Source organism: Heptranchias perlo, chromosome 5, assembly GCF_035084215.1.
Source record: "Heptranchias perlo isolate sHepPer1 chromosome 5, sHepPer1.hap1, whole genome shotgun sequence".
Lineage (NCBI taxonomy): Eukaryota > Metazoa > Chordata > Chondrichthyes > Hexanchiformes > Hexanchidae > Heptranchias > Heptranchias perlo.
The window spans coordinates 110125582-110147964 of NC_090329.1; the positions used below are offsets into that span (position 1 = coordinate 110125582).

The following is a 22383-nucleotide window of genomic DNA, read 5'->3' on the forward strand; positions in this document are numbered from 1 at the left end:
CTCCCAGTCTCTTGGCCAACACTTAACCCTCAACCAACATCACCAAAACAGATTAACTAGTTATTTGTTTCATTTGCTGATTGTCTGATCTTGCTGTAAGCAAATTAGCTGCCTTGTTTGCCTACATGGCAACAATGACTACACTTCAAAAGTAATTAATTGTCTGTAAGGTGCTTTGGGACATCCTGAGGAAATTAAAGTTGCTTTGTAAATGCAAGTTCTTCTTTTGTTGCTACCAATGAAGATGATCTGTTTTCAGACTAATTGGAAGTATTTTGTTTGACTTCTTTTGCCGCTGAATTTTTGTTAACTGGCAGGGATCAAACAGAAATAATAATAAAGGCTAGCTATATTCTTCTCAGTGCTGGCTATTGGAGACACTCCACTGGGATCCATTTGGCTGATGTCACCACAGTGTATCTGCTTCACTTCCTCCTCAACAAAATTGTTATCTTCTGGCATCCATAAAGGAACCTTTCAATTGTTACTTTCTGAAAGTAAAGACAGTTTTAAAACAATAATCTGCTACAAAGAAAGCATCACAACCAAATTATTTCCACTATTACCTCTCCTTTAGATTTTGGAGATGTTGGGTCTACAGCAGGAAAAATAAATTTTAAAAAAACGATCTAACATAACAAAGAACAAAGAGCCCGACGCTTGTGCTCAAACAAGTCTCTAGACATCTTCAGCGAGATTTAGGTTGTGGATGGCATGGACTAGGTTCTGGAGACCCATTTTTTCTTTTCTTGGAAGGCAACTTCACTGACCTTTCCTACCAGCTGGCCTTTCATAGCCTTTCTACTGACTCAGAATCTCAACTTTGTTAATCTTTTGCCCCTTTGACTGCTCTCTTTTCCCCATTTGTTGTTATTCCCTGGTTCATTGAATTGAGAATAAATGCGACCCCTTCAGGATCAACACCATATACTAGATTAACACAATTATATTGGACAAACATCCATAAATATATAACACATTGTTTAACCCAACATCTTTAGGGGTGCTTTGTATGCTATATTAGAGCATATATAATTTTAAAAAGTACTTATACTAATGCGCTAATTCAGACATATCATACCACTCCTTTGAATGCTGTTACAAGTGCAGTAGCAGGCATAGTAAGAGTGACAGCAGAATGATTCCTAAGATTTGCTTCAAAATCATAGTTAGCTTACTTGAGCCCAGCTATGAGAGGATGCTTCTTCAATCTTTTAAATTAAACAAACACCTTTCCTCCAGTGCATCTCCTCTTTCTGTTGCACTGATTGTGTACCTTTTCAAAATGTCCTTTTGGTTCCTTCCTTGCTTTATTTTTAAAACTTCTTTCCTAGCAATGGCTTGTTTACAGAAGCATCGACTATAAAGTGTTTGACAAACTTTTTCATTATGGGAGGGAAAAGAGCTAGAAGAACATTTTTTTCATTTTAGTGATGATAATCACAAGATTATTACAGATAAGGAAAGTAATTTGGCTCATCTTAGTTCATCAATCTAGAAAGACCCTACAGTCACCCTGTTGCAGCATCCAATTGTTTTTTTTAAATGATTCCAGGTTTTTTTGTCTCTACTGCTTTATCCAGGAGTCCATTCTAGGTATTGAACACCCTTTGTATGAAGAACTTCCTGATATCAGTCTTAAATTTGCTTTTACTAAGTTGAACCTGTGGTCACTTTGTCTTATTCTCACAATTTAGTTTAATTTTCTGAATTTACTTTTTCGATACCTTCTACTATTTTCCATACTTCTAGAAGATCACCTCTCAGACACCTCCTTTCAATACTGAAAAACCCATGTTTCTTCAGCCTTTCATTATAACTCGGACCACTAACGCTAAATTGGCCTTGTGCATCTTCTCTGCACTGCCTCCCGTGTTTGACTGTCTCCCGTGTCTTGATGACCAGAATTGGAAACAGTATTGTTTTGAGTGTGACGTCTGTTTTGGCTAAGTAATTCAGCATTCTATTGATTTTGTTAACTGCTGCTCTATAATGCTTAGACATGTTGGATGTCAAATCTGTGCAAGTGATCTATGGCATAGTTCAACATACATTTGCAACATCACATCATGTGTGTGTCAACCAACGAAAGAAAAGTTGGCCAAAAACTTATTCGTAATGGGCAAAATTTTGTTAAGAAACTGGGTTTAAGCGAGACAGCGTTTCATTATTTATAGCATTAAGTTTAGTTACAAGGAGATCTGACAGGAAGGTTTTTATGATTTTCTCCTATAGGTCGCCTATACAGGTGTATCTAGTAGTTTGTAACGGGAGACTTTGCACCATTTTATAAAGAGACAGATCAGTTGTAACACTCCAAAGAATCCGTTTTGCCACACTTTACCATTTCATAACATCTATTTTAAAGGGTACCATCTTCACGAAAAGTATTTGACAAACCTCTGTTTCCGAAAGCTGTACATCACAATATTACAGCCAAGTGATGCGCCAGAGCTACGTGTTGATAATTTATATTTCCATGCCATTTTTGCAAATCAGTGAAAAAGATTTACCACTTGTTCATGTTAGACGGGCCCCTTTAAAACAATATTGGACCGCAACTTGCTGAGTAATTGTGAAAGTGTATTGGAACAATCGATTATCGGAACAATACCTGTAAAGGTAAAGACCAACTCACAAATCGTTAACTACGATGCACCTTTGCTGCTCAGCGAGCAGCCTTAGGCGGTTCGAGTACAGATCTCTTGCTGAGTTTATCCCAGCAAAACTCTTCTGTGCACTGAAATGCTGGTAACGTCAGAGCTGCCTATTAAAAAAAATCTCCTGGACAACATTACCCTGAAGCCACTTTGGTAATTCAATTGTGTGTTTTTTTTAAACGAAACCATATAATATTAGCACATTTAACCACAGTAAGAATAAAGGGAGAGAGAGAGAGAACTAACTGCGTGAGTGTAGCTCAGGCATAACATTGCATCCCAGATAAAAGTATCCGAAACACAAAAGAAAGCAAAGTGTCTGTCAATGAATCTGGGCGATGAATGATCAGAGAGGGACACTCTGACCTCGGTAACATGGCGTTGGTTGCTGCTGTGATAGTGTTGGGTGACAGCAGAAGCCCCTCCTCTCCCCATCCCTCCCCTCCCCTCCGTGTGGGCAGACTGTGGAGTTGTGTGTGTGTGTTCTCGTGCAAAAAAAAAAGTGGGCTGTGGGAAAAGGAGCGCTGTACCACCGCCCGCTCGGCTGGATCTCAGAGAGAGAGAGGAGAGGGGGGAATTAGAGAGTGTGAGACTGAAGATGGCTGACTTGGCTGGGCAGCTGCAACCCTCTCTGGTGTTAGCAGGCACATCTTCACAGCCGCTCTCCTCACCTCTCCAATGACAGCCGACATTTGTCTCCTCTAAACAAAAAAAAAGGGGAAAAGGAAGAAGGTTGGTGGGGGAAGGTAAAGAGAAAGGAAAGGGGAGGGGGGGGGGAGGAGGGAAAAAAAACAAAAATCCACCCAGGCAAAAAGCCGCCACCGTCACATTTCGGTCTGCAAGAAAGCTGTGACAGCTCGGCTAGAGGAGGGAGCGGGGCGAGCGGCTCTCCCTCTCCCTCTCCCACACACACCATGGCAGAGATGGAGAAGGAGGGCAGACCGCCGGAAAACAAGAGGAGCAGAAAACCGGCTCACCCCGTCAAGAGAGAAATAAACGAGGAGATGAAGGTACGGCTTCCTGTCACTGCTTTAATTGGGGATCAGTCTGAACCAATTGGTCTGCGTCCCCGTGTGTCTGGCTTTTTTTTTATTGTTGTTGTTTTGTCTCCCTTGCCTCAGTGTTTTAACAATAATAAGATGCATCTATCTCGGTGTTTGAAGGGACTGAATCAGCCGGGTTCTTTTCTTTTTTAAAAAAAAATGAAAGCTGAATTTCTTGTTCGAGGTTTGTGCTTGGGTGCTTTCCCTCCCTCCTTTAATAATCATACATTACATCCAAATAACGTATGTAAAAAGCAAGGTAGAATCTATTGCAGATTTGGTGATCCATTGATGCTGGGTTGAGTTAATGAGTGGGCATCTTCCTGCATTTGCAGCGGGTTGGTGCCTTCTTTATGCCAGCCAGGAGCAGATCTGTAATTAAATTGTCAACGTGAAATTAGGAGGTTGTGCCTACAGTGCCCGGTGTGGGTGAAGATACCGACCATCCCTTTATTTTAATATTTTCACCCCCCCCCCCCCCAAACCCTTGATCGTTTCAAATACTGATGTTGCTTTTACACTTATCAATATCCAGCTCGTCGAAAGACAGCTGTCATATCCTTTCATCGTTACATTAACTATTTTATTCTAGTTTAAAGAAAGATTCCTCCCCTCCCCTGCCCTCCTCTTCTTCCTCCCCGGGTAATTCGACAGTATTTTCCACACAATGAGTTGCCTTCTGTCAGTGTCCAGATGTGTGGAGGTAGGTGTAGGGGTGTGTGGAGGGAGGTGTACTCCAGATGTGCTTCTGTTGTGCGTGTGTTGAACTCATTGTTTTATTGCTGATCATTTATCCTATTAAATTGCTTTAAATGTTTAAATATGTGAAACGTATCTTTACATTGTTAACTACTAAAACCATTACATTTTAATTTTTTTTTAAAACCAAAGGGTCTCATTGCAGTTGTTACCCGGAACAATGCTTTAACTCAGTTTCCGAATATTTTATAGATAATTACTTGGAAAATTCTGAATTTTAAATCGACTGGAGTATATTAATTATCTATCTAAAATCTCTGATGAGTTTAAATCACTCCACATTAGGTATTTTTCTTGTTTTTCCATTTTCCCAAAAGAATTGAACTGTGCACTGCCACCAAGATTATTATAATTTTAAAAAGTGCCTTGTTCCAACTTTTTATTATTAAAGCAGCATTTTGCATAAGTACTCTTGATGAAATATGTTCCATACAATCACTTCAGTTTGGTTTTGTTAATTGAGCAATATAACAAGTACCTGTTTGAATAATAAGTGTGGTTATACTGAGATTAGTTAGAAATTGATTATATTATTCACCATGTTTGTTAACCATGGAGATTTTCTTTACCAATCTAGCTAGAATCTTAGTGTGATAATAGTGTAGACTGGCCCACTTCTCAGTTACGATATATTACACATTAGTTTTCATTTAATAACTGCATCATTGAGAGGAGGTGTTTAAAATTTGTAATATAATTTTTAAAATCCTAGCTCTTTATTGTGCAGTGCAAGTGTTGTGTGAATCTGTAGGGTTTAGGATTACAAATTAACTAATTTTGATGAAAACATGTTGCTGTGAAATTTTATCCTGGTGGGTATAAAGGCTGACTGTGCGGGATGGTTGCTAGATCCTCTGGGTTTGTTTTGTTTACTTTGGCTGCAGCAAGACTCAGCGGTTTGTGAGATAGTCATTCCTCTGTAACAGATGTTTGTCTGAACTGCAGAGGAAGAAACAAAAACAACATTGTGTGATGGGGTGGGGGGGTGGGGGTTGGGGGGATGGGATGGGATGGGATGGGGGAGAACTGTACAGCTTCTGCACCAGTGTACTGATAACACATGGCATTTTCACTTTTATAAATGTGATCCAGGATAAAAAAAATTTTGGGGTGGAGATAAGCCCTTGTTTTGTAAAGAATTATCACTTTTGTAGCCTCATAATAAGTTTGTAACAGCCATTCTGTCTAAACAGTATCCTTTCACAGATGTTAGCACTCATTTTACTGAAGATGGATGTAGTAAATTACTGTCTTTATTTACTGTATTTTTTCATAAAGTGACTGCACAGATTAAAATTGGAAATTGTTTTTCACTCGTGCTGAAAAATCATTCAAGGCAAACTAGTGTACCATTTGTGCCTTTCACAGAGCGTTCAAATTCTAACAGCAAATATGTTTGCTTCAAATGTTATCTAAATCTCTGACTGAAACATTTTAATATCATATATAATTAAACATGTGTGAGTAGGATTCTCGTTTAATTTTAAGAACACAATGTGTCCTTGTGTGGATTCATATCTGCAAAACTAGAAGAAAGTCTCAGTGTGTTTCCTTCATTTGACTGACTTTCATCTGGACCAGTGTAAAATAACCCTGGAAAGTAATCAGGGTAAAGTAAAAAGAAAGGAATGCATACAGCAATAGGCAGTCGACTTTAGCCTAAGCTGTAAAAACTGTAACACGAGCAGGCAAGGCAGATCAGCTTTCAAGCTTTAAGGTAGAGAAAATGAAAGAGATGTGGTGGGGTGGGGGGAGAGAAGGAATGAGAAAGGCCATTTGGGAAGAGGAGGAGGAGGAGGAGGAGGGGCCCCTCAGGGTAACTTGGCTCAAGATTAGGGAATTTTATCATAGTGTACAGTGACCTACTCAAGTTACAGCCTACATGGGATCAAATTGCTTCCCTTGCTAGCAGAAATACAGAGGGATTGGTGTGATTTTTTTTCCTCCTAGGGTAATAAAAAGGCCATTGGTATGAGTTGCTACATAAAGTCTGAGTATTTACTGTGAAGTCTACTGAATGAACCTTTAATATTGTATGATTTGTTTGGAGGGAGGGAGGGAGGAGTGAGGAAAATAGATATGTTTAGATAATCTTCAGTTATTGAGAATTTATAATCAGACGATCATGTTTGTAACTTTGCATTAATCCACTGACATAGTAGTTACTCTGAGTTGCTGAAGTGTATGAAAGAAAATACTTCACCTGAAATTTAAATAATTATCAGCGTTTGACTAATGGTATTGCCTAGAGATTTTATCACAAGATGTTGATAGGGACATAATTGCAAGTCACATTTTACTGATCATATACATATCAACTTTTACATTTTGTAAAGGCTTACCTTCCCTCCTGGAAGTTTTTGAAAGTAAGGTTAGTTCAAGTTGAGCAATTTGATCTTATTATTTTTTGTTTTTGAAACAAATTTGGTACTGATTGGCACAGGTATGATATTAGTACCATCTAAAATTGAGAAATAATGTAAGAATGAGAATGAGAGTGTCAGATGTAGTAGAATGCATCTGTGCCTTTGAACCTGTGTTTCTGTTACAGGTCCAGTAATGTTATATTCAGTAGTTGCACCAGAAACAGCCTGGTATTCAATTATCCCTTAATTAAAATGCTTAGATTACATAGTGAAACAGATATGCTCTTTTTTGAGGTGTGGGGTGGGGGTGGGGGTGGGGGGGGGGTGGGTGTTACTTATATTAGCCCCATTCCTGCCAGCTATCTCCTTGAACTGTATAAGTGAAATCCATCTGGGTCACAGATGTCTGTATGTCCACCTTTAATACTGCTCCCCAATCAGCCTTTATGTGGGACCGGCGACAGGATGGAATCTACCTGTTCTTTTTCCAAACATTCCTCAAAAGACAGATCACCCTATTTGGCATGAGGGCAACAACACCTGCCTACCTGAGAGCTGGACAGATTTGCTCACTGAAGTTTGAGCGTGAACCCAGATTGTGTTCCTTTCTTTGGGAGGCCACCGTTGTACTGCTGGAGCTCCGTTCACACTGTTGAAATGTTTTCATACATTGATGACTTTCGTATATTTGCATGGTGAAACAGTGGCCTGATGGTGTGTGTAGACAATAGAGTGACATGAACTGATTCTGCAGTGAGCATCATACTGTCCCAGAATGGTAACCCCTATTGTTCTAAGGCACGTGCTACATAAAACTCAAAACAAATTAATGTGTGAGGGATAATATTTCCATGCTGTGAGTGAATGATTTGAAATACTACATTAGGGAGTTCTTTCAATGCAATATCTACTTTATTAAAAGGAGACTAAAACTACTACAGTCAAATTAACTTATGTAAAATTACGAAATTAAAAGTTTCTTCAAAGTCCTAATTGTGGCATTTCTGTTCTAATTAGAAAAACCAAGGTAGAATTTCTCTGATGACTTAGCTGGTTAATGCGCCACCCACTGTGGTACTGAGACACACACAGTAGAAGGTCCCAGGTTGGATTTCTGGTCTCTGCGGCGGTAGCTGATTTCAACCAGTGCAGCATTTGGAGTTAGCCTCAGCACACCTGGATCAGGAAGGGGATAAATCAGCCAGGGGGTTGCTGCTCTTGATTGCTATCCAGTGCTCCCCCCACCAACTGCTTCCCCCAAGAAAGTACATGTGTGGATATCAAGTGAGGACAGGTTCAGATTTGGCGGCAATGCTTATGGTCAAATTCACTGTCCTGGTCACTTGGAAAAGAAACTAAAGAGTTGCAGGGCGACAAATCTACCAAGAGTGAGCACTATCAGAGAAGAGAGATAATTGAGCGAAGAAAAAAAAACTGAAGCATATAGCCTTCTGGTAGCCCTGTTTGAAGAAGTGTAGGGGTCTCGAGCAAAACCCCAAATTCTAGCCACAATTAAGATGCGTTCACTTGGAGCAAGTATGGCCAGTTCTCACAGAAGACAGAGGTAGCAAAGTAATCTCAACCTGGGAAGAGGGAGAGAATTGGTAGGCTCAATTCTGCATTGTAGAAGTGTTCCCTTTCCTTGTTAGCTGATCATGAAGCATTGTCAACCTTGAGCAGCTCACTACCCTGCCCCACTAAAATGTTGCCAAATCTGCTGCTGTTGAGAAAATGTTTGACAATTTGACAATTGCTGTATTTCTACAAGAGATAACCAAAAAAGATATAAAGCCGCCCAGGGGAAGAGGAAGGAGAAACAGTAGTCCAAATTGGAGACCTGTCAAAACCAAACAATTCCTAGGCATGAGATTCCTAAATGTCAGATTATCAGTCACAAGTCAACTGCGTACCTGAGGCATCAACACGCCAAAAACATAAACCTGGTTAAAAGGGCAAGTGGAGTCTGTGGCATGCACTGCAGGGGACAGCATGTCATGCTTTAATCTGAGCTTGCTGCCCTATTCCTACTGATGTGACCGCTTTCAGTCACTGATCGTCTTCAGTTACTGTTAGAATGATTAAGGTGTGCAATACCCTATGAAGGTATTTGAGTATTCTTGCATGGAGCTCTTCAGCTTCAGAACAATACAAGCACAAAGTAGAGCTGGCCCTACATCCTTTGGTGAATCTGGTATTAAAATATTACTGGTGCCAAAATACTTTAGGAAAAATTCAGATTTAAGCTAAATCACTTTAATACTGTGCTAATATGTTTCTGTGTGATACTCTCGATTCATCATTTCAAATTGCTCTTACCACCGAAGAAAGCCTTGAAACATATGAAATTATGACAGGGCAAGACAGACTGGCTGCGGGGGGTGGGGGGGGGGTTCCAGAGCGAGGGGGTCACAGTCTCAGGATACGGGGTAGGACATTTTAGGACTGAGATGAGGAGAAATTTCTTCACTCAGAGGGTGGTGAACCTGTGGAATTCTCTACCACAGAAGGCTGTGGAGGTCAAGTCACTGAATATATTTAAGAAGGAGCTAGATAGATTTCTAGACACAAAAGGCATCAAGGGGTATGAGGAAAGAGTAGAAAAATGGTATCGAGATAGAGGATCAGCCATGTTCTTATTGAATGGTGGAGCAGGCTCGATGGGCCGAATGGCCTACTCCTGCTCCTATTTTCTGTGTTTCTATGTAACCACCAGTACTTCATCCAAATGTTATACAGTTCAAAATGCTCTCCAGACATAATTCATAAACCTACATTTGTATTTTTAAATATAGTTTTGCAGTTCAAGAGGATATAGTATGAAAATTTTATATGCTCACTGTTCTGTTTGAATGAATTCCCAGTGATAACTCTGTAGTCCTCTAATTGCTCTTCTCATTCCCTCTTTCTCTTCTCATTCCCCTTTTCTCTTTCTCTCTTCGCTGTCCAGCTGGCTGTGTGATTTGTGCTTTTTTTTTTCACTCGCCCTCTCATGAGAGAAAGCAAGATAACGCTATGGAGGTTGCATGATTTGAGCAGCCATAATGCAACGAAAGTGGCTGTATTAAACAATAGGCCCTATGGTTTTAAGAGACTACTTGGCCTAAACTGGGGTCTTTACAGATAGAAATGATGTGTCAGATGGCAATCCTGAGGTGAGAGAGTGGAAGTCGACCACTGCCAAATTAATAGGCGCAGAAATTGCTGGAAAAATAATGGCGAGTTCACGGTGCTTGTCATTATTAGTGCATTTAAAAAACAGCAATTTGAAGATGAGAAGAAAGACACCATGACTTCCGATTCACCATAAATTGTTGGACGATTTGCGCCGCTCCGACATTAGCCTTGACAAAGGGCTGGTAATTCATGTTGTAAGGGCCCTGTTAATGACGTGATATGGTCCTGACATGGCACTCAACCTTGGAGGCCCAGTGGTAAAGATGCCGATCAAGTGAACTGTTTCTTCCTGGATTGTGTTGAGCTTCTTGAGGTATTGTTGTGGCTGCACTCGCCCAGGTATTCCGTCACAGTCCCGACTTGAGCCATATAGATGGTAGCGAGGTTTGAGCATCAGAAGGTAAGCCATTCATTACAGAGTATGTAGGCCCTGTCCTGCTCTTTTAGCCATGCATTGATATTGCTAATCCAATTAGGCTTCTGGCCAGTGATGATCCCCAAAATGGCAATGGTGGGAGACTCAGCAATAGTGTTGCCGTTGAAGTTCAGGAAGGAGGTGGTTGGGCTTTCCCTTGATGGAGACGGTCATTATTTGGCACTTGTGTGGCACAAATGTTACCTGCCCTTTGTCAGCCCAAGCTTGGATGACCATAGAAAGTTACGGCACAGAAGGAGGCCATTCGGCCCATCGTGTCCGTGCCGGCCGAGAGAAAGCTATCCAGCTTAATCCCACTTTCCAGCACTTGGTCCGTAGCCCTGTAGGTTACGGCACTTCAAAGGCACATCCAAGTACTTTTTAAATGAGTTGAGGGTTTTTGCCACTAGCACCCTTTCAGGCAGTGGGTTCAAGACCCCCACCACCCTCTGGGTGAAAAAAATTTCTCCTCCGCTCCCCTCTAATCCTTCTACCAATTACTTTAAATCTATGCCCCCTGGTCACTGACCCCTCTGCTAAGGGAAATAGATCCTCCCTAAAACACTCCATCTAGGCCCCTCAATTTTATACACCTCAATAAAATCTCCCCTGAGCCTCCTTTGTTCCAAAGAAAGCAACCCCAGCCTGTCCAATCTTTCCTCATGGCTAAAATTCTCCAGTCCTGGCAACATCCTCGTAAATCTCCTCTGTGCCCTTTCTAGTGCAATCACATCTTTCCTGTAATGTGATGACCAGAACTTTTAGCAGGACTCAAGCTGTGGCCTAACTAGTGTTTTATACAGTTCCAGCATAACCTCCCTGCTCTTATATTCTATGCCTTGGCTAATAAAGGAAAGTATCCCGTATGCCTTCTTAACCAACTTATCTACCTGTCCTGCTACCTTCAGGGACCTGTGGACATGCACTCCATGGTCCCTCTGTTCCTCTGCACCTCTCAGTATCCTCAGTATTTATTGTGTACTCCCTTACCTTGTTTGCCCTCCCCAAATGCATTACCTCACACTTGTCCAGAATGAATTCCATTTGTCACTTTTCTGCCCACCTGACCAGTCCATTGATATCTTCCTGCACCCTCACCTTTCCTCCCCACTATCGACCACACAACCAATTTTTGTATCATCTGCAGACTTCTTGATCAAGCCCCCCCAACATTCAAGTCCAAATCATTAATAAATACTACAAAAAGCAAGGGACCTGGTACTGAGCCCTGTGGAACCCCACTGGAAACAGCCTTCCAGTCACAAAAACACTCATTGACCATTACCCTTTGCTTCCTGCCATTGAGCCAATTTTGGATCCAACTTGCCACTTTCCCTTGGATCCCATGGACTTGTACTTTTTTGACCAGTCTGCTATGTGGGACCTTGTCAAAAGCCTTGCTAAAATCCATGTAAACTACATAAAACGCTCATCGACCCTCCTTGTTACCTCCTCAAAAAATTCAATCAAGTTAGTGAGACACGGCTGTCCCTTAACAAATCCATGCTGACAGTCCTTGATTAACCCATGCCTTTCTAAATGACGATTTATGCTGTCCCTTAGAACTGATTCCAATAATTTGCCCACCACTGAGGTTAGACTGACTGGCCTGTAATTACTCAGTCTATCCCTTTCTCCCTTTTTAAACAACGGTACAACAACAGCAGTCCTTCAAACCCACGGCACCACCCTCTGATGCCCGAGGTCGGCTTGAACTGTTTCATTATTGGAGGTGTTGTGGATGGAGCTGAACACTGTAGAAGCATCAGTGAGGGGCCCTGCTTGTGACTTTATGAAGGAGTGAATGTCACTGATGAAGCAGCTGAAGATGGTTGGGCTGAAGATATCACCTTAAGGAGCTCCTGCAGTGATGCCCCGGAGCAGCGATGATTGCCCTCTGACAATCACGACCGTCTTCCTATGTGGCCAATAGAACTCTAACCATTGGGGGAGGGGTTGTTGCTTGATTCCCATTGACTGCAATTTTGCACAAGCTCCTTTTTGCCAGACTCAAATTCTACCTTGATGTTGAGGGCAGCTACCCACACCTATCCTCTGGCATTCAGCACTTGTGTCCATGGTGGATCAAGGCTATGATGAAGTCTGTAACCAAGTGGCCCTGGAAAAACCTGAACTGCAGGTTGGCGAGCAGGTAATGGGTGAATGGGTGCCATCAGATGGTGCTACTGATGACTGATTACTATTACCGACTTTACTAAATACAGTTACCAACTGTACTGATTACTGTTTACTTTACTGATTGGGAGGTGGCTGATTTGTTGATAATTGTCCAGGTTAGATTTATTCTATTTGTTGTGGATCGGACCGACCCAGGCAAATGTCCGCATTGTTCGGTAGATGCCAGTATCGTAGCTGTACTGGAACAGTTTGACTAGCGGCGTGTCTAGTCCTGGTGCACAGATGTTCAACAGTACTGCTGGGATATTGTCAGGTCCTATAGTCTTTGCTGTGTTCAGCACACTCAGCTGCTTCTTAATGTCATGTGAGGTGAATTAAATAGGCTGGACTAATGGCATTGATGATGTTGGGGACCTTGGGAGGTAGCTAAGTAGGATCAGCCACTTGACACTTTTGACTAAAGATGCTTGCAAACGCTTCAACCTTGCCTTTTGTGGTCAAGTGCTGGGCTCCATCGTAGTTGAGGATGAAGATGTTCATGAAATCTCCTCCTTCCATTAATTGCCTGATTGTCCAACACCATTCTCAATTGGATGTCATAAGGCTATGGAGCTTTGCTATGATTTGTTGATTATGGGACTGCTTGGCTCTACCTGTAGCCTGCCACTTTTTGTGTTTAGCATGCAGGTAACTCTGTGCAGTAGTTTCACTGGATTGGTGCCTTTTTCCAGGGTATGGCCGGTGCTGGTCTTGGCATTTGTCTATACTCCCCATTGGACTCCTAGCTTGATGATGATGGAGGACTGAGGGATATGCAGGACCATGTGGTTAACGATAGTGGTGGTATATGATTCTGCTGCTGCCCCACAGCGCCTCCTGATGGTGGTTTCCTTGGCCTTGTTTGACGAGACTTTGTGTTGAGGTCCACCCTTACCTGACTGTATTGTCCTGTGGCCTCTCCTCTGGTGGGTCTATCCTGCCGGCTGGTTAGGATATACTCGGGGATGGTGATCGAGGAGTGTGGGATGTTGGCTAAAAGATATGATATTGTGAGTATGACTATGTCAGCCTGTTGCTTGATTATTCTGTGGGACAACTCGCCCAACTTTGGCACCAGCTTTCAGATGTTAGTAAGGAAGATTCTGCAGGGTCAACTAAGATTGCCTTGTCCTAGTACTAAGCCTGGGTCATTGTTATTATTGAACTTAGTCGTGATTACGAGGCCATTTCAAAGTCACATGTTGTGGCAGGTTCGCTTCCCTGAAAGGAATTAGTGAACCAGTTGGGATTTGACGAAAAATTTGCAGTTTTCGTGGTCAAATTTCACTACTTGCCATGGTGGCATTTGAACTCATGACCTCTGCTAATCCGTATCATACCCATTATACTAACATGCCTGATCTGAAAATAGTGGATATGAATGGTAGACCGATGGAAGAGGAGGAGAAAAATATTTTAAGAGGAAAAAGATGCAAACAAAACTAGAAGAAGAAGAAGATTGATGTTACAGAGGAATACAAGTCAAGGAGAAAAAGATTTTTAAAAAGTACAAAGAAGAATTTTTTAAAAAATGACTGTGAAAATGATGTGTTGTATAATAGAATCATAGAATGGATACAGCACAGACGGAGACCATTTGGCCCATCGAGCCCATGCCAGCTCTTTGTACGAGCAATCCAGTTAGTCCTATTCCCCGCTCTTTCCCCGTAGCCCTGCAAATTTTTTCCCTTCAGGTATTTATCCAATTCCTTTTTGAAAGCCACGATTGAATCTGCTTCCACCACCCGTTCAGGCAGCGCATTCCAGATCATAACTACTCGCTGCGTTAAAAAGTTTTTCCTCACGTCGCCTTTGGTTCTTTTGCCAATCACCTTAAATCTGTGTCCTCTGTTTCTTGACCCTTCCGCCAATGGGAACAATTTCTTTTTATTTGCTTTCTCTAAACCCTTCATGATTTTGATCACCTCTATCAAATCTCCTCTCAACCTTCTCTGATCTAAGGAGAACAACCCCAGCTTCTCCAGTCTATCCACGTAACTGAAGTCCCTCATTCCTAGAACCATTCTAGTAAATCTTTTCTGCACCCTCTCCAAGGCCTTCACATCCTTCCTAAGGCGCGGTGTCCAAAATTGGACACAATACTCCAGTTGTGGTCGAAGCAGTGTTAAATAAAGGTTCAACATAACTTCCTTGCTTTTGTACTCTATGCCTCTATTTATAAAGCCCACGATCCCTTATGTTTTTTAAAACCCTTTTCAACCTGCCTTCAAAGATTTGTGCAAATATACCCCCAGATCTCGCTGTTCCTGCACCCCTTTAGAATTGTATCATTTAGTTTATATTGCCTCTCCTCGTTCTCCAAAATGTATCACTCCGCACTTCTCAGCGTTAAATTTCATCTGCCATGTGTCCGCCCATTCCACCAGCCTGTCCATGTCCTCTTGAAGTCTATAATAATATGTTAAAATTATCTGTTACAAACGGTAGCTCGTGTTTTTCCAAGAATTATTGCTAATTATATATAAGAGAAGAACAACTGGTCTTAGCTGGCTCTGCACATTCACAGATATGGAAAACACCGTAGTAGCTTTTATGATTGATTCTTCATGTTCTGATTTAGGATTTATGCACCGATAAGGCAAAAACACTCAGAACAGCTCTTTATAAACTCTCAGGTCCATGAAATTTAAACAGGACAAACCAGCAATTAAGAAATATAAATGCAAATAGGACTGAGACACCGGGGTTTCAATGGCCTGATTGCTGGGGTTGTGGGACCGCAGATTGGGCACCCTAATCTAGAGGCCCGTTTACAGGTCGGAATAAAAACCTACCACTTGAAATTCTAATTCTGCTCACTTGCACCTGGCATTGTGCAGTGTGCTCTAAGATAATATATTATGGGATAATTGCTGCTGCTTTCCTTTGTACGTCATTGATAAATACAAAACTGCACGGTACTTGTGAAACAAATCACGCCGATTATGTAAAGTCCGTCAAATTCAGTTATTCACAATTGTCAGAAAGTCTGTTCGGTACAACCCAATCACTTTTTTGATGTTAACAGAATTTAAAATGAATCTTTTTGATATATGCCATTGTGTTTTGATAAGCACATAGCAGATCCAGATATTCCATTAAACCACTTCACATTCACTCCCAGCACATAACATTCCTGATCTATACAAATACATAAAGGGCAAAAGAGTAACTAGGGAGAGAGTAGGGCCTCTTAAGGATCAACAAGGTCATCTATGTGCGGAACCACAAGAGATGGGTGAGATCCTGAATGAATATTTCACATCGGTATTTACGGTTGAGAAAGGCATGGATGTTAGGGAACTTGGGGAAATAAATAGTGATGTCTTGAGGAGTGTACATATTACAGAGAGGGAGGTGCTGGAAGTCTTAACGCGCATCAAGGTAGATAAATCTCCGGGACCTGATGAAATGTATCCCAGGACGTTATGGGAGGTTAGGGAGGAAATTGCGGGTCCCCTAGCAGAGATATTTGAATCATCGACAGCTACAGGTGAGGTGCCTGAAGATTGGAGGGTAGCAAATGTTGTGCCTTTGTTTAAGAAGGGCGGCAGGGAAAAGCCTGGGAACTACAGACCGGTGAGCCTGACATCTGTAGTGGGTAAGTTGTTAGAGGGTATTCTGAGAGACAGGATCTACAGGCATTTGGAGAGGCAGGGACTAATTAGGAACAGTCAGCATGGTTTTGTGAGAGGAAAATCATGTCTCACGAATTTGATTGAGTTTTTTGAAGGGGTAACCAAGAAGATAGATGAGGGCTGTGCAGTAGACGTGGTCTACATGGACTTTAGCAAAGCCTTTGACAAGGTACCGCATGGTAGGTTGTTACATAAGGTTTGATCTCACGGGATCCAAGGTGAGGTAGCCAGTTGGATACAAAATTGGCTTGACGACAGAAGACAGAGGGTGGTTGTAGAGGGTTGTTTTTCAAACTGGAGGCCTGTGACCAGTGGTGTGCCTCAGGGATCGGTGCTGGGTCCGCTGTTATTTGTTATTTATATTAATGATTTGGATGAGAATTTAGGAGGCATGGTTAGTAAGTTTGCAGATGACACCAAGATTGGTGGCATTGTGGACAGTGAAGAAGGTTATCTAGGATTGCAACGGGATCTTGATAAATTGGGCCAGTGGGCCGATGAATGGCAGATGGAGTTTAATTTAGATAAATGTGAGGTGATGCATTTTGGTAGATCGAATCGGGCCAGGACCTACTCCATTAATGGTAGGGCGTTGGGGAGAGTTATAGAACAAAGAGATCTAGGAGTACAGGTTCATAGCTCCTTGAAAGTGGAGTCACAGGTGGATAGGGTGGTGAAGAAGGCATTCGGCATGCTTGGTTTCATTGGTCAGAACATTGAATCCAGGAGTTGGGATGTCTTGTTGAAGTTGTACAGGACATTGGTAAGGCCACACTTGGAATACTGTGTACAGTTCTGGTCACCCTATTATAGAAAGGATATTATTAAACTAGAAAGAGTGCAGAAAAGATTTACTGGGATGCTACCGGGACTTGATGGTTTGACTTATCGGGAGAGGTTAGATAGACTGGGACTTTTTTCCCTGGAGAGTAGGAGGTTTAGGGGTGATCTTATAGAAGTCTATAAAATAATGAGGGGCATAGATAAGGTAGATAGTGAAAATCTTTTCCCAAAGGTAGGGGAGTCTATAACGAGGGGTCTTAGATTTAAGGTGAGAGGGGAGAGATACAAAAGGGTCCAGAGGGGCAATTTTTTCACTCAAAGGGTGGTGAGTGTCTGGAACGAGCTGCCAGAGGCAGTAGTAGAGGCGGGTACAATTTTGTCTTTTAAAAAGCATTTGGACAGTTACATGGGTAAGATGGGTATAGAGGGATATGGGCCGAGTGCAGGCAATTGGGACTAGCTTAGTGGTATAAACTGGGCGACATGGACATGTTGGGCCGAAGGGCCTGTTTCCATGTTGTAAACTTCTATGTCTCTATGACTCTAGGTATTTGTCTAATTATTCCTGTTCCGATTGCTTACTAATTCAGCACATGCCAATCAGCTTTTGCACACCAAAGTTCTTTTTGTGGACATATCACTTATCGTATAAAGAGCATTTTTCATTTGTTGCAGTGCGATTTAAATGAACCAAGATACAAATTAGAAACTGGTATTTGTTTTTGTAAGCCACCCATTGAATTCCAATTCAAACATCTTCCTCATCCAAGCACATGTAATTTTGAGGTAATTATGTGTAATACTAAAGTTTATAGATTGCCTCGTTTTCAGTTGGAATTACCTTCAAATGTAATCATTAGGAACTCCCAATTATCCTTTTGATTTTCTTTTGTTGCAATACCTCAGAAACCCTATATTTGTGCCTGAAGTCCCCATGTCTGCATTATGCTCCAGGACACACGATCCAGTATGTATGTTGGGTGGGAGGGGAAAGAGGATGAAATATTGCTTAGTGTGGGCCACCTCACGATGTACGTTAACATATCTCTTTTAACCATAGTATGGCGAGACTCTGGTTCGTAGCCATAATTCCCTGCCCGCCCCCCTACATTGGTGATCTTTTGATCTGGATTATGTCACTGGGGAAAGTAAATGGTGGCTCAGTGCTTTTAATGCATGGAAGGAGGAAAATTGCCACCTGTCACATTCAAGTCACAGTCAGTGGTAGTGCGTCACCAGGGGAGGCCCAGAGCAGGTTATCTGCTCAGATTCTGTGTAGGTGAACTAGGCATAAGCACAGGAGAACCTAAAAGAGGGTCCATATTTATTTTTAAAAATCCTTTAAAGATATGTATTTTTTTTAAAAAACATGTTTTAGGAAGAATTTCAGCTTTGAGTTTTTTTTATTTTTGTTGTTTGTGATGAATTTGACTTTCTTATTTTGAAAACACTGTGCTCAATATTTATTAAGTTTCATTTATTCTTAGCATGTGCTATTGTGCTGCGATGAATTTTTTTCTCTAAGCGAACTTCTTACTAATGTTCAGAATTGCTGATGCCCCCCATTGTGATGGTGTAATCTGATGAATATTTATACTTCGATAATGTTGGAGCAATTCGAGTTTTTATGACTTCTGCAAAGCATGTTCTCCCATTGGAGCCAATGAGCATCCAAGATGGGTGGCCAAGTGGACAGGGATCACCTGTGTAATTGTGCTCTCATTGTTTTGAAAGCATCAGTGTGAATTTATTACAGTTTAACCCTTTGGGAGGGGGAAGATGGACCTAAATTTAACCTTTAGAGTATAAGAAAGACACAAAATTGACTGAACGTAACAAGCAATTTATTGCCAGCAGTAATTCCTCAAATGATTGAGATGACATTGGAATTTACAAAAGCAGCTTATTCAAGCCTAAGATATGTTACTGCCTTTCTATATATTGAAATGTAGCAATTTCTTACATTTTCTTATTTAACTGTTTTTGTGTTCATGAGATGTCTTGGTGGACAGTGACAGGTTGTCAACTCTTGCTGGTGTACCACCTGATTAGACCAGAGGTATTAATTTTCCAAAATTCCCTAGATTCTGGAAGGGCCCCATCAGATTGGAAAATAGCGAATGTAACTCCTCTATTCAAGAAAGGAGGGAGACAGAAAGCAGGAAACTACAGGCCAGTTAGCTTAACATCTGTCATAGATTCTAGCATTTTCCTTATCATTAAGGAGGTTATAGCAGGACACGTAGAAAATCTCAGTGCAATCAGGCAGAGTCAAGACAGCTTTGTGAAAGGGAAATCATGTTTGACGAATTTATTAGAGTTCGCTGAGGAAGTAACAAGCAACGTGGACAAAAGGGATCCTGTTTATGTGGTGTACTTGGATTTCCAGAAGGCTTTTGCAAGGTGCCATATCAAAGGCTACTACACAAAATAAGAGCTCATGGTGTAGGGGGTAACATATTAGCTTGGATAAAGGATTGGTTAGCTAACAGGAAACAGAGAGTAGGCATAAATGGGTCATTTTCAGTTGGCAAGATGTAATGAGTGGAGTGCCACAGGGATCAGTGCTTGGGCCTCAACTATTTTCAATCTATATCAATGACTTGGATGAAGGGACCGAATGTATGGTTGCTAAATTTGCTGATGACGCAAAGGTCGGTAGGAAAGTAAGTTGTGAAGAGGACATAAGGAGTCTGCAAAGGGATATAGATGGGTTAAGTGAGTGGGCAAAAATTTGGCAGATGTGGGAAAATGTGAACTTGTCTACTTTGGCAGGAGGAATAGAAAAGCAGTATATTATTTAAATGGAGAGAGATTGAAAGAGCTCTGAGGTATAGAGGGATCTGGGTGTCCTAGTACATGAATCACAAAAAGTTAGTATGCAGGTACAGCAAGTGATTAGGAAGGCAAATGGAATGTTGTCATTTATTGCAAGGGGACTGGAATATAAAAGTAGAGATGTTTTGTTACAGTTGTACAGGGAATTGGTGAGACCACATCTAGAATACTGTGTGCAGTTTTGGTCTCCTTATTTAAGAAACGGCATAATTGCTGTAGAGGCGGTTCAGAGAAGGTTCACTCGACTGATTCCTGGGATGAGGGGGTTATCTTATGAGGAAAGGTTGGACAAGTTGGGCCTGTATACACTGGAATTTAGAAGAATGAGAGGTGATCTTATTGAAACATATAAGATCCTGAGGCGACTAGAAGGGGTAGATGCTGAGAGGATGTTTCCCCTTGTGGGAGAGACTAGAACTAGGGGCCACAGTTTAAAAATAAGGGGTCTCCAATTTAAGACTGAGATGAGGAGAAATTTTTTCTCTGAGTGTCATGAGTCTGTGAAACTCCCTTCCCCAGAGAGCGGTGGAGGCAGGGTCATTGAATATTTTTAAGGCTGAGTTAGATAGATTCCTGATTAACAAGGGAGTCAAAGGTTATAGTAGGTAGACGGGAAAGTAGGGTTGAGGTCACAATCAGATCAGCCATGATCTTATCAAATGGCAGAGCAGGCTCGAGGGGCCGAATGACCTACTCCTGCTCTTAATTCGTATGTTTGTATTTACTGGCTGGTTCGGGGGATACTGTAGCTTTGATGTATTACGAAAGGACATTGCTTTGTTTATCATTGTGTGATCATGTTTTTTGGATGTAGACCACTTGTTGCAGTTGGTTGAGATTTGGATGGATATCCATCTTCAGTTAAATAAACAACTCCCACCCTCTCACCAGACCATCTACCACTAGCCACCAATGAAAAATCAATACAACTGATGACTGTACTGCTTGAATTTATTGTTACAAATATAAACATCTTTTCGCCACTCCCAGCCACCAACCATGATAAAATGTGAGAGAAGGTTTATCCAATGTGCCACTTTTATTTCTTAGGTTACCTTATTCTTTTCCTCCTCATGCTCCTCCTTCTTCTGAATGAGTGTGTTGGTAAGCAAATAATGTGTTTTAAAGCTTCTGCCTATATTGCTGTATGACTGCTACCTGAATGCAGTTGATGCTCCCTCTGAGATATTTCTGCTCCCTCCCTACACCTTGTGGAGATGTTCCTCATTCCTACTTGGAACCTTGTTGCATGGCTGAGATTGGAACCAATGTTGCACTACTCCACGATTCAGTGTATTGATGCATCCCTCAGTGCCATTTATCTCAACAGGACGTGCATATTTGAATTTGTAGTTCCTGGTGCACCACATATAGTTCAGTGTGCGATGTACTGCTATAAAAAGCAAACATGTGATTTTTACTCATAACACCAAAACATCTGTAGACTATAGTGAAATGTATCAGGGTGTTTCATGGTGCAAGGTGTTAATTGTATCCATGTGAGTTTTATCAATTAGTGTTAATTGTATTCAGGTGGTGGGTATCAACTGGGGACTCTCTTGTATCCATTTATAGGAGGGCGTCTAATGGGCTCTGGGGGAATAAAGGCTTGGAAGCAACTGAAGACTAGGCTCTAATATTCTATCCTTCACCACCTGGCTATCCGACATTTTACACAGGGGGTGGTGGGGAGCAGGGAAAGGGGTTCGTTGGGGGGTGGGGGTGGGGGTGGTCGTACAGTGCAGGAGGTAGGACAGAGATAGGGGAGGTCACTACAGATTCTGTCAAAGAAATAGGCTTTTCATGGTGGGTTGAGAAGCTGGAGGATTTAGGAAGAAAATTCTGTATTGCAATGACGTGAAAGCTCTGCCACAGTTGACGGAGCAGAGGACGAGTAGGCTGCAGAGTAGACCAAAGTTGAGAGACTGGAGGATGCAGGCTACACTAACCAAAGAAATAAAATGTATTCATAATATAAATCATTATTAAGAATTTTAATTCACATTTTTTTTACTAATTTTTTTTATCACCAAAAACTACCAATTCACAGGATTTTTCAAAAGATTTTTTCAATGATTCCTGAGATTCAGGTTTGTGCGAGGCTTATTATTGGAAGTGGCCAAGAGAGTTATCTCTCGTCCTCTACAGTTACATCGAAAGGGGGTGAAATTCACCTGGGGTGGAAGTGTAGAACAGACACTGGCGAATCAGTCGCCCATTTCACACTCTGCCCGATTTCCGTTTCCATTGACGTCTGGTCACCAATTCACCGATTCACCACTGACTGATTTGTGCCACTGCCCAAGACCGATTTCACCCCAAAGTGTTTTAGTGAAACAAATACTTTTCCTTTCCGTTTTCCACTATTCGTCCTGCTAAACAGATAGAATCATAAAGTGAATCAGCGTGCAAAAGTTTTTCCTGATTTTTTTTTCTCTCAGTGGACTTTTCACCCAGAAAATGTAATTATCTTGCCCTCTGATTTTTAAAATTGAAAGATTTGTGTGAAATTAAAAGAAATCCAAAGTG

General features: G+C 41.5%; 1 protein-coding gene across 3 annotated transcripts in view; it reads left to right on the forward strand.

Annotated features, from left to right (window-relative positions):
* The first annotated feature begins 3450 nt into the window (after nucleotides 1–3450).
* The window catches only part of sobpa (sine oculis binding protein homolog (Drosophila) a), a 270327-nt gene continuing 251394 nt past the window's right edge, over nucleotides 3451–22383 (forward strand). For all 3 annotated transcript variants that reach the window (XM_067984981.1, XM_067984980.1, XM_067984984.1), the window contains exon 1: nucleotides 3451–3670. In XM_067984981.1, the coding sequence (XP_067841082.1) occupies nucleotides 3575–3670 (96 nt within the window). In that variant the 5' untranslated portion in view covers nucleotides 3451–3574. The remainder of the gene's footprint in view (nucleotides 3671–22383) is intronic.